Source organism: Scyliorhinus torazame, chromosome 22, assembly GCF_047496885.1.
Source record: "Scyliorhinus torazame isolate Kashiwa2021f chromosome 22, sScyTor2.1, whole genome shotgun sequence".
NCBI classification, from domain to species: Eukaryota; Metazoa; Chordata; class Chondrichthyes; order Carcharhiniformes; family Scyliorhinidae; genus Scyliorhinus; species Scyliorhinus torazame.
Window position 1 is genome coordinate 8,180,251 of NC_092728.1, and position 12,620 is coordinate 8,192,870.

Here is a 12,620-nt window from a genome sequence, read left to right on the forward strand (position 1 = left end):
GGCACTACCTCAGTACTGACCCTCTGACAGTGCGGCACTCCCTCAGTACTGACCCTCTGACAGTGCAGCACTCCCTCAGTACTGACCCTCTGACAGTGCGGCACTCCCTCAGTACTGACCCTCTGACAGTGCAGCACTCCCTCAGTACTGACCCTCTGACAGTGCAGCACTCCCTCAGTACTGACCCTCTGACAGTGCGGCGCTCCCTCAGTACTGACCCTCTGACAGTGCAGCACTCCCTCAGTACTGACCCACTGATAGTGCGGCACTCCCTCAGTACTGACCCTCTGACAGTGCGGCACTCCCTCAGTACTGACCCTCTGACAGTGCAGCACTCCCTCAGTACTGACCCTCTGACAGTGCAGCACTCCCTTAGTACTGACCCTCTGACAGTGCGGCACTCCCTTAGTACTGACCCTCTGACAGTGCGGCACTCCCTCAGTACTGACCCTCTGACAGTGCAGCACTCCCTCAGTACTGACCCTCTGACAATGCGGCACTCCCTCAGTACTGACCCTCTGACAGTGCGGCACTCCCTTAGTACTGACCCTCTGACAGTGCAGCACTCCCTCAGTACTGACCCTCTGACAGTGCGGCACTCCCTCAGTACTGACCCTCTGACAGTGCGGCGCTCCCTCAGTACTGACCCTCTGACAGTGCAGCACTCCCTCAGTACTGACCCACTGATAGTGCGGCACTCCCTCAGTACTGACCCTCTGACAGTGCGGCACTCCCTCAGTACTGACCCTCTGACAGTGCAGCACTCCCTCAGTACTGACCCTCTGACAGTGCAGCACTCCCTTAGTACTGACCCTCTGACAGTGCGGCACTCCCTTAGTACTGACCCTCTGACAGTGCGGCACTCCCTCAGTACTGACCCTCTGACAGTGCAGCACTCCCTCAGTACTGACCCTCTGACAATGCGGCACTCCCTCAGTACTGACCCTCTGACAGTGCGGCACTCCCTTAGTACTGACCCTCTGACAGTGCAGCACTCCCTCAGTACTGACCCTCTGACAGTGCGGCACTCCCTCAGTACTGACCCTCTGACAGTGCGGCACTCCCTCAGTACTGACTCTCTGACAGTGCGGCACTCCCTCAGTACTGACCCTCTGACAGTGCGGCACTCCCTCAGTACTGACCCTCTGACAGTGCAGCACTCCCTCAGTACTGACCCACTGATAGTGCGGCACTCCCTCAGTACTGACCCACTGATAGTGCGGCACTCCCTCAGTACTGACCCTCTGACAGTGCAGCACTCCCTCAGTACTGACCCTCTGACAGTGCGGCACTCCCTCAGTACTGACCCTCTGACAGTGCGGCACTCCCTCAGTACTGACCCTCTGACAGTGCGGCGCACCCTCAGTACTGACTCTCTGACAGTGCGGCACTCCCTCAGTACTGACCCTCTGACAGTGCGGCACTCCCTCAGTACTGACTCTCTGACAGTGCGGCACTCCCTCAGTACTGACCCTCTGACAGTGCGGCACTCCCTCAGTACTGACCCCCTGACAGTGCGGCACTCCCTCAGTACTGACCCTCTGACAGTGCAGCACTCCCTCAGTCCTGACCCTCTGACAGTGCGGCACTCCCTCAGTACTGACCCTCTGACAGTGCGGCACTCCCTCAGTACTGACCCTCTGACAGTGCGGCACTCCCTCAGTACTGACCCCCTGACAGTGCGGCACTCCCTCAGTACTGACCCTCTGACAGTGCGGCACTCCCTCAGTCCTGACCCTCTGACAGTGCGGCACTCCCTCAGTACTGACCCTCTGACAGTGCGGCACTCCCTCAGTACTGACCCTCTGACAGTGCGGCACTCCCTCAGTACTGACCCCCTGACAGTGCGGCACTCCCTCAGTACTGACCCTCTGACAGTGCGGCACTCCCTCAGTACTGACCCTCTGACAGTGCAGCACTCCCTCAGTACTGACCCTCTGACAATGCGGCACTCCCTCAGTACTGACCCTCTGACAGTGCGGCACTCCCTTAGTACTGACCCTCTGACAGTGCAGCACTCCCTCAGTACTGACCCTCTGACAGTGCGGCACTCCCTCAGTACTGACCCTCTGACAGTGCGGCGCTCCCTCAGTACTGACCCTCTGACAGTGCAGCACTCCCTCAGTACTGACCCACTGATAGTGCGGCACTCCCTCAGTACTGACCCTCTGACAGTGCGGCACTCCCTCAGTACTGACCCTCTGACAGTGCAGCACTCCCTCAGTACTGACCCTCTGACAGTGCAGCACTCCCTTAGTACTGACCCTCTGACAGTGCGGCACTCCCTTAGTACTGACCCTCTGACAGTGCGGCACTCCCTCAGTACTGACCCTCTGACAGTGCAGCACTCCCTCAGTACTGACCCTCTGACAATGCGGCACTCCCTCAGTACTGACCCTCTGACAGTGCGGCACTCCCTTAGTACTGACCCTCTGACAGTGCAGCACTCCCTCAGTACTGACCCTCTGACAGTGCGGCACTCCCTCAGTACTGACCCTCTGACAGTGCGGCACTCCCTCAGTACTGACCCTCTGACAGTGCGGCGCACCCTCAGTACTGACTCTCTGACAGTGCGGCACTCCCTCAGTACTGACCCTCTGACAGTGCGGCACTCCCTCAGTACTGACTCTCTGACAGTGCGGCACTCCCTCAGTACTGACCCTCTGACAGTGCGGCACTCCCTCAGTACTGACCCCCTGACAGTGCGGCACTCCCTCAGTACTGACCCTCTGACAGTGCAGCACTCCCTCAGTCCTGACCCTCTGACAGTGCGGCACTCCCTCAGTACTGACCCTCTGACAGTGCGGCACTCCCTCAGTACTGACCCCCTGACAGTGCGGCACTCCCTCAGTACTGACCCTCTGACAGTGCGGCACTCCCTCAGTCCTGACCCTCTGACAGTGCGGCACTCCCTCAGTACTGACCCTCTGACAGTGCGGCACTCCCTCAGTACTGACCCTCTGACAGTGCGGCACTCCCTCAGTACTGACCCCCTGACAGTGCGGCACTCCCTCAGTACTGACCCTCTGACAGTGCGGCACTCCCTCAGTACTGACCCTCTGACAGTGCGGCACTCCCTCAGTACTGACCCCCTGACAGTGCGGCACTCCCTCAGTACTGACCCTCTGACAGTGCGGCACTCCCTCAGTACTGACCCTCTGACAGTGCGGCACTCCCTCAGTACTGACCCTCTGACAGTGCAGCACTCTGTCAGTCATGCTTTTCAAAGAGCTGACTCAGAAAAGATGGGCTGAATGGCTTCTTTTGCTGCTTTAATGTGAAACACGGTTTGCAAACAGAATTGCTAATATTTTCCTTTGAATTGACAGATCCATTGGCCAGCGTCAGACAGACGTCAAGCTGACTGTCGACTGGCCGGCAAAGGACGGGAGGTAAGGAACTCGGTTTTTGTTCCCTTCTCCACTCCCCACTTCCACCTCCCGGAACTGTGCACCAGGAACAGGCGGCCATTCAGCCCCTCTCCAGCCTGTTACACAGGAACAGGAGGAGGCCCATTCAGCCCCTCTCCAGCCTGTTACACAGGAACAGGAGGAGGCCATTCAGCCCCTCTCTGAAAACCAATACACAGGAACAGGAGGCCCATTCAGCCCCTCTCCAGCCTGTTACACAGGAACAGGAGGTCCATTCAGCCCCTCTCCAGCCTGTTACTAGTTTGCTAGTGTCACACGGGAGGGTTTAAACTAGTATGGCAGGGGGGTGGGCACGGGAGCAATAGGTCAGAAGGTGAGAGCATTGAGGGAGAACTAGGGAATAGGGACAGTGTGGCTCTGAGGCAGAGCAGACGGGGAGAAGCTGCTGAACACAGCGGGTCTGGTGGCCTGAAGTGCATATGTTTTAATGCAAGGAGCATTACGGGTAAGGCAGATGAACTTAGAGCTTGGATTACTACTTGGAACTATGATGTTGTTGCCATTACAGAGACCTGGTTGAGGGAAGGGCAGGATTGGCAGCTAAACGTTCCAGGATTTAGATGTTTCAGGCGGGATAGAGGGGGATGTAAAAGGGGAGGCGGAGTTGCGCTACTTGTTCGGGAGAATATCACAGCTATACAGCGAGAGGACACCTCAGAGGGCAGTGAGGCTATATGGGTAGAGATCAGGAATAAGAAGGGTGCAGTCACAATGTTGGGGGTATACTACAGGCCTCCCAACAGCCAGCGGGAGATAGAGGAGCAGATAGGTAGACAGATTTTGGAAAAGAGTAAAAACAACAGGGTTGTGGTGATGGGAGACTTCAACTTCCCCAATATTGACTGGGACTCACTTAGTGCCAGGGGCTTAGACGGGGCGGAGTTTGTAAGGAGCATCCAGGAGGGCTTCTTAAAACAATATGTAAACAGTCCAACTAGGGAAGGGGCGGTACTGGACCTGGTATTGGGGAATGAGCCCGGCCAGGTGGTAGATGTTTCAGTAGGGGAGCATTTTGGTAACAGTGACCACAATTCAGTAAGTTTTAAAGTACTGGTGGACAAGGATAAGAGTGGTCCGAGGATGAATGTGCTAAATTGGGGGAAGGCTAATTATAACAATATTAGGCGAGAACTGAAGAACATAGATTGGGGGCGGATGTTTGAGGGCAAATCAACATCTGACATGTGGGAGGCTTTCAAGTGTCAGTTGAAAGGAATACAGGACAGGCATGTTCCTGTGAGGAAGAAAGATAAATACGGCAATTTTCGGGAACCTTGGATGACGAGTGATATTGTAGGCCTCGTCAAAAAGAAAAAGGAGGCATTTGTCAGGGCTAAAAGGCTGGGAACAGACGAAGCCTGTGTGGCATATAAGGAAAGTAGGAAGGAACTTAAGCAAGGAGTCAGGAGGGCTAGAATGGGTCATGAAAAGTCATTGGCAAATAGGGTTAAGGAAAATCCCAAGGCTTTTTACACGTACATAAAAAGCAAGAGGGTAGCCAGGGAAAGGGTTGGCCCACTGAAGGATAGGCAAGGGAATCTATGTGCGGAGCCAGAGGAAATGGGCGAGGTACTAAATGAATACTTTGCATCAGTATTCACCAAAGAGAAGGAATTGGTAGATGTTGAGTCTGGAGAAGGGGGTGTAGATAGCCTGGGTCACATTGTGATCCAAAAAGACGAGGTGTTGGGTGTCTTAAAAAATATTAAGGTAGATAAGTCCCCAGGGCCTGATGGGATCTACCCCAGAATACTGAAGGAGGCTGGAGAGGAAATTGCTGAGGCCTTGACAGAAATGTTTGGATCCTCGCTGTCTTCAGGGGATGTCCCGGAGGACTGGAGAATAGCCAATGTTGTTCCTCTGTTTAAGAAGGGTAGCAAGGATAATCCCGGGAACTACAGGCCGGTGAGCCTTACTTCAGTGGTAGGGAAATTACTGGAGAGAATTCTTCGAGACAGGATCTACTCCCATTTGGAAGCAAATGGACGTATTAGTGAGAGGCAGCACGGTTTTGTGAAGGGGAGGTCGTGTCTCACTAACTTGATAGAGTTTTTTGAGGAGGTCACTAAGATGATTGATGCAGGTAGGGCAGTAGATGTTGTCTATATGGACTTCAGTAAGGCCTTTGACAAGGTCCCTCATGGTAGACTAGTACAAAAGGTGAAGTCACACGGGATCAGGGGTGAACTGGCAAGGTGGATACAGAACTGGCTAGGCCATAGAAGGCAGAGGGTAGCAATGTAGGGATGCTTTTCTAATTGGAGGGCTGTGACCAGTGGTGTTCCACAGGGATCAGTGTTGGGACCTTTGCTGTTTGTAGTATATATAAATGATTTGGAGGAAAATGTAACTGGTCTGATTAGTAAGTTTGCAGACGACACAAAGGTTGGTGGAATTGCGGATAGCGATGAGGACTGTCTGAGGATACAGCAGGATTTAGATTGTCTGGAGACTTGGGCGGAGAGATGGCAGATGGAGTTTAATCCGGACAAATGTGAGGTAATGCATTTTGGAAGGGCTAATGCAGGTAGGGAATATACAGTGAATGGTAGAACCCTCAAGAGTATTGAAAGTCAAAGAGATCTAGGAGTACAGATCCACAGGTCATTGAAAGGGGCAACACAGGTGGAGAAGGTAGTCAAGAAGGCATACGGCATGCTTGCCTTCATTGGCCGGGGCATTGAGTATAAGAATTGGCAAGTCATGTTGCAGCTGTATAGAACCTTAGTTAGGCCACACTTGGAGTATAGTGTTCAATTCTGGTCGCCACACTACCAGAAGGATGTGGAGGCTTTAGAGAGGGTGCAGAAGAGATTTACCAGAATGTTGCCTGGTATGGAGGGCATATGCTATGAGGAGCGATTGAATAAACTCGGTTTGTTCTCACTGGAACGAAGGAGGTTGAGGGGCGACCTGATAGAGGTATACAAAATTATGAGGGGCATAGACAGAGTGGATAGTCAGAGGCTTTTCCCTAGGGTAGAGGGGTCAATTACTAGGGGGCATAGGTTTAAGGTGAGAGGGGCAAGGTTTAGAGTAGATGTACGAGGCAAGTTTTTTACACTGAGGTAGTGGGTGCCTGGAACTCGCTACCGGAGGAGGTGGTGGAAGCAGTGACGATAGTGACATTTAAGGGGCATCTTGACAAATATATGAATAGGATGGGAATAGAAGGATACGGACCCAGGAAGTGTAGAAGATTGTAGTTTAGTCGGGCAGTATGGACGGCACGGGCTTGGAGGGCCGAAGGGCCTGTTCCTGTGCTGTACATTTCTTTGTTCTTTGTTCTTTTGTTACACAGGAACAGGACGAGGCCCATTCAGCCCCTCTCCAGTCTGTTACACACAAACAGTAGGAGGCCCATTCAGCCCCTCTCCAGCCTGTTACACAGGAACAGGAGGAGGCCCATTCAGCCCCTCTCTGAAAACCAATACACAGGAACAGGAGGCCCATTCAGCCCCTCTCCAGCCTGTTACACAGGAACAGGAGGAGGCCCATTCAGCCCCTCTCCAGCCTGTTACACAGGAACAGGAGGAGGCCGATTCAGCCCCTCTCCAGCATGTTACACAGGAACAGGAGGAGGCCCATTCAGCCTTTCTCGAGGCTGTTACACAGGAACAGGAGGAGGCCCATTCAGCCCCTCTCCAGCCTGTTACACAGGACCAGGAGGAGCCCATTCAGCCCCTCTCCAGCCTGTTACACAGAAATAGGAGGAGGCCCATTCTGCCAATCTCGAGCCTGTAACGCAGTAAGGAGGGGTGCAGTAGGGGCAGGGGCTGATGGGTGTGGTTGAAGTGACTTTGTCTTGGTTAAGTTACACGTCTCTCTCTCTGTCTCCTCACCACTCACAGGGCGAGTGTGCGAATTACATCCGACTTATCGAACGCTGGAACCGGACCCATCTCTTCACCTGTGGCACGGGCGCCTTCAATCCCACCTGCACCTACATTCATCGTGGTTGGCGGTCGGAGGTTGGTACGGGGGTTTCCGTGGGGGTGGGGCGGGATGGATATCTTTACCATCACGATCCTGTCTGTCCGCCCTCTCTCTCTCTATCTGACACACAGCCACCATCGCGCGGGTTCCCAGCTGCCGAATGTGTGAGTAGCATATTTGACTGCGGTGTGCATCGTGGACATCTGAGCGTGACATGTTTACATAGAAAATCCCCATTCAAAAAAAATTCTCCCCCCCCCCCCCCCGGCTTATTAACTCACGCCGCCGCTGGTGTCCCCGCCATTTATTGCCCCACCCTAATTGGCCCTTGAATTGAGTGTCTCGCTGGAATGCTTTTTGGCTTGAGGGAAATTTTAGTGCTTAGTTGAGAAATAAAAGTTTCAATGTATGTTCCTACTTTAATGATTCCGGGCCTTGTGTAAGTGTCGGTCTCCTTCAGTCGGGATATTCGACTATGGGAGGCGGTTCAGAGAAGGTTGACTGGCTGTTCCCCCCGGGGTGGAGGGCGTTTGTATCGAGGGCAGAGGGTCGAGCAGGTCGGGGCCTTCACCCGTTCGGAGTTTCGAAGAATGAGGGGTGGTCTCATTGAAACGCATCAGATTCTGAGGGGGGAGGGGGTTCGACCAGGTGGAGGCTGAGAGGATTTGACACCCCCTCGTGGCGGGGGAATCTGGAACTGGGGGAGGGGTCCAGTTTGAGAATAATGGCGGATGAGATGGGGAAGAAATTCTTCACTCAGAGAGGGGTGGGCGGGGGGGTCAGTCTGTGAAATTCTCCCCTCCCCACCTCTCCCCAGGCAGCAGTGGGGGCGGCTTGTTGAATATTTCAAGGCCTAGTTAGAGTTTGATTGATGAAGGGGGAGGGGGCGGGGTCGAGGGTTATGGAGGGAGACAGGAGAGCGGAGTCACAATCAGATCTGCATCATCTTATTGAATGGGAGACCAAGCTTCAGGAGGGCCGGATGGCTCCTCCTGCCCCGATTTGTAACTTCCTACATCCCAGGACCAGTAACCTGAGCCTTTAGTGTAAGAGCATTGAAAGTGTCTGCCTGAGTTTCCCCCGGGGGGCTCCGGTTTCCCCCGTGTGTCCCGGTTTCCCCGGGGTCTCCGGTTTCCCCGGGGGCTCCGGTTTCCCCGGGGGCTCCGGTTTCCCCCCACAGTGTAAAGATGGGTGGGGTTATGGGGTGAAGGGGATAGGGCTGGGAGTGGACCTGGATGGGGTGCTCTCGCAGGGGGTTGGTGCAGACTGGATGGACTGGATGGCCTCTCGCTGCACTATAGGGAGTCTATGGCTCCCATAAGAACTAGGAGTCGGCCATTCAGCCCCTCGAACCCGCTCCGCCATTCAATACGATCATGGCTGACCTCCTCTTGGCCTCAACACTTTCCTGCCTGTTCTCCATAACCCTTCAACCCATTACTAATGAAAAATCTGTCTATCTGCTCAAATTTACTCAATGCCCCGGCATCCACCGCACTCTGGGGGATTTCTCCTCATTTCTGTTTTAAATCTGCCCCCCCTTATCCTGAGACGATGACCTCTCGTTCTAGATTGTTCCGCAAGAGGCAACATCCTCTCTACATCTACTTTGTCAAGACCTTTTATCATCATATAAACCTCAATTAAATCTCCTCTCATTCTTCTAAACTCGAGAGAGTGTAGGCCTGAACGGCTCGATCTCTCTTCATAAGGCAAACCCCTCATTTCTGGAACCAATCCAGTGAACCTCCTCTGAACCGCCTCCAATGTCACTACATCTTTCCTCAAATAAGGGGCCCAAAACTGTGCACAATACTCCAGGTGCAGTGTCAACAATACCTTGGACATTTGCAACACTTCCTAACCTTTACACTCAATTCCTTTAGCTATAAATGCTAAGATTCCATTTGCTTTCTATATTATCTGCATGCTTGTTTTCTGTGACTCATGCACTCGGACTCCCAGATCCCTCTGCACCAGAGTCCCCCCCATTAGATAATAAGTTGCCTTTCCATTATTCCGACCAAAATGGATAACCTCACACTTATCCACGTTAAACTCCATCTGCCACATTTTGGCCCACTCTCCTAACCTATCTATATCCATTTGTAAGGTTCCTATTTCCTCGTTGCAACTTACTGTCCCACCTACTTTTGTGTCATCTGTGGATTTGGCTACAGAACCTTCCATCCCTGTATCTAAGTCGTTAATACAGATTGTGTCACGCGAGAGTACCTTTAAGAAATGGGTCTTATATTAGATGGCTGCAGTGATGTCAGAGAGTGGGTAGAACATAGAACATAGAACATTACAGCGCAGTACAGGCCCTTCGGCCCTCGATGTTGCGCCGACCTGTGAAACCACTCTAAAGCCCATCTACACTATTCCCTTATCGTCCATATGTCTATCCAATGACCATTTAAATGCCCTTAGTGTTGGCGAGTCCACTACTGTTGCAGGCAGGGCATTCCACGCCCTTACTACTCTCTGAGTAAAGAACCTACCTCTGACGTCTGTCTTATATCTATCTCCCCTCAATTTAAAGCTATGTCCTCTCGTGCTAGACATCACCATCCGAGGAAAAAGACTCTCACTGTCCACCCTATCCAATCCTCTGATCATCTTGTATGCCTCAATTAAGTCACCTCTTAACCTTGTTCTTTCTAACGAAAACAGCCTCAAGTCCCTCAGCCTTCCTCTGCACCCTTTCCAATGCTTCCATATCCTTCCTATAATGCGGCGACCAGAATTGCACCCAATACTCCAAATGCGGCCGCACCAGAGTTTTGTACAGCTGCAACATGACCTCATGGCTCCGAAACTTAATCCCTCTACCAATAAAAGCTAACACACCGTACGCCTTCTTAACAACCCTCTCAACCTGGGTGGCAACTTTCAGGGACCTATGTACATGGACACCGAGATCTCTCTGCTCATCCATACTGCCAAGAATCTTACCATGAGCCCAGTACTCTGTCTTCCTGTTATTCCTTCCAAAATGAATCACCTCACACTTTTCTGCATTAAACTCCATTTGCCACCTCTCAGCCCAGCTCTGCAGCTTATCTATGTCTCTCTGTAACTTGTAACATCCTTCCGCACTGTCCACAACTCCACCGACTTTAGTGTCATCTGCAAATTTACTCACCCATCCTTCTACGCCCTCCAGGTCATTTATAAAAATGACAAACAGCAGTGGAGCTGGGCTGTCTGTCTGTTTTACTTTCGCTTTGGGTGTCGGCTACAGGGTGTTTTTAGTTTCATTTTGCAGATTGGGGGCTGCAAAAACCAGGCGTCATTCTAATTTCTTTCTGTGTGGAAGGAATGTCATCAAATCACGTGCGAGTTTAAAAATGATAACTGCTCTCAATAGTGAATTTAAACCTGGCCTCTGTGTTAAAAAGGTCTTTTGTCTTATGGATGTTAATAAGGAAAGATTGTGACAGCACGGTGGCGCAGTGGTTAGCACCGCAGCCTCACGGCGCCGAGGTCCCAGGTTCGATCCCGGCTCTGGGTCACTGTCCGTGTGGAGTTTGCACATTCTCCCCGTGTTTGCGTGGGTTTCTCCCCCACAACCCAAGGATGTGCAGGGTAGGTGGATTGGCCACACTAAATTGCCCCTTAATTGGAAAAAAGTGAATTGGGCACTCTAAATTTAAAGAAAAAAAATAAAGAAAGATTAAGGTTTACTTATACAATATTGTATCTGTGGGGGTTTATTGGTGTTGATCATTGTTAAGATGTGTACGGTGGGTTTCTAAAGTGTTAACTAGTTTCATAAATAAACATTGTTTTAAGTTAAAAATACTTTTCCATTTCCGCTGTACCACACCTGCAGAGTGGGCCGTGTGCTCCCCATACCACAATCTATTAAAAGTTGTGGGTCAGGTGAACTCCATGATACACTTTGGGGTTCTCTAAACCCTGGCTCGTAACAAATTGTAAATAGCTGGACCCAAGGATTGAACCCCGTGACACCCCCCGCTAGTTACATCTTGACATTCAGAAAAAGACCCATTTAGCACAAGGGTGTTCGACAGAGCAAGGGTTAATGTGGAACTTGGGGGGTGGGAGGAGAACGGTAACACCCACCTAGCGATGTAGAGGGTCACATGACAGTAGGCTGTGGGTAGGAAAGTCCAGACGTATTCAGCACGCGGTGAACACGGCTCCGGGGCTGTACCTTGTGGAGGTACATAGTTGTTGAGTTGTTAATCAACATTTATCGTTCAGCCACACGAGCCTCCAGGCTTCTCAGCGAGACGCCAGAGAACTCCCTACGACATGGTGGCAGCGATGGAAGGACCCGGAAAGCATGGCAAAAGCGAAAGAAACGGCAGCCTGGCCTACGAGAAGGCCGCCTCACCTGAAGACAGAGCTGGAGGTGGCGTGAGAAGTGTTTCCCTGCCAGGCCTGATGGATTACCAAGGCAGAATCAAAGGACCCAGCCAGATTCAAAGAATCCACAGTCCCTACAGTGCAGAAGAAGGACATCTCGCCCATTTAGTCAGCACCGACCCTCTGAAAGAGCACCCTACCTAGTCCCACTCCCCCACCCTATCCCTGGAACCCCACTTAACAACTAAGAGGTAATTTTAGCATAGCCAATCGCCTAACCTCTGCACATCTCTGGACTTGTGGGAGGAAACCGGAGCACCCGGAGGAAACCCACGCAGACACGGGGAGAACGTGCAGACTCCGCACGGACAGTGACCCAAGCCGGGAATCGAACCTGGGACCCTGGAGCTGTGAAGCAGCAGTGCTAACCACTGTGCCGCCGATCCCCGCCCTCAGCTCTCAAAAGCTGCAAGGTAGTAGAAGAAGAATCCCCCCCCCCCCCGCCCCCCGGGTCAAAGCTGATAAGTAATGAAGGAGACGGCTAAATCCTTGAAGGGGGCATCAACAACCAAACGGGTTAGATTCTCGAACTTCGATCCAATCCGGGAACAATGAAGGAAAATGTAAATCCGGCTTGCAAGCCCAAGGAACCAGAGGTAGGAAAGTCGGATGCCTCAAATGTATTGAGAACCATGAACGCACACCGCGGGATCTGCGTTCCCCCGGGACGATTCCTGTAGCGGGGGGCTGATAACTGACCAGAGGCACAGAATATAATAGCAGGGAGGTTAAGCTGGAGCTGTATAGAACGCTGGTTATGCCGCAGCTGGAGTACCGCGTGCAGTTCTCGTCGCCACTTTACAGGAAGGATGTGATTGCGCTGGAGGGGGTGCAGAGGAGATTCACCAGGATGTT

General features: G+C 52.3%; 1 protein-coding gene across 1 annotated transcript in view; it reads left to right on the forward strand.

Moving 5' to 3' along the window:
* Nucleotides 1-12,620, forward strand: part of LOC140398897 (semaphorin-3F-like) — a 558,403-nt gene that overhangs the window by 7,687 nt on the left and 538,096 nt on the right. The window contains exons 2-3 of the mRNA XM_072487863.1: nucleotides 3,330-3,392; nucleotides 7,283-7,402. Of these exons, the coding sequence (XP_072343964.1) occupies nucleotides 3,330-3,392; nucleotides 7,283-7,402 (183 nt within the window). The remainder of the gene's footprint in view (nucleotides 1-3,329; nucleotides 3,393-7,282; nucleotides 7,403-12,620) is intronic.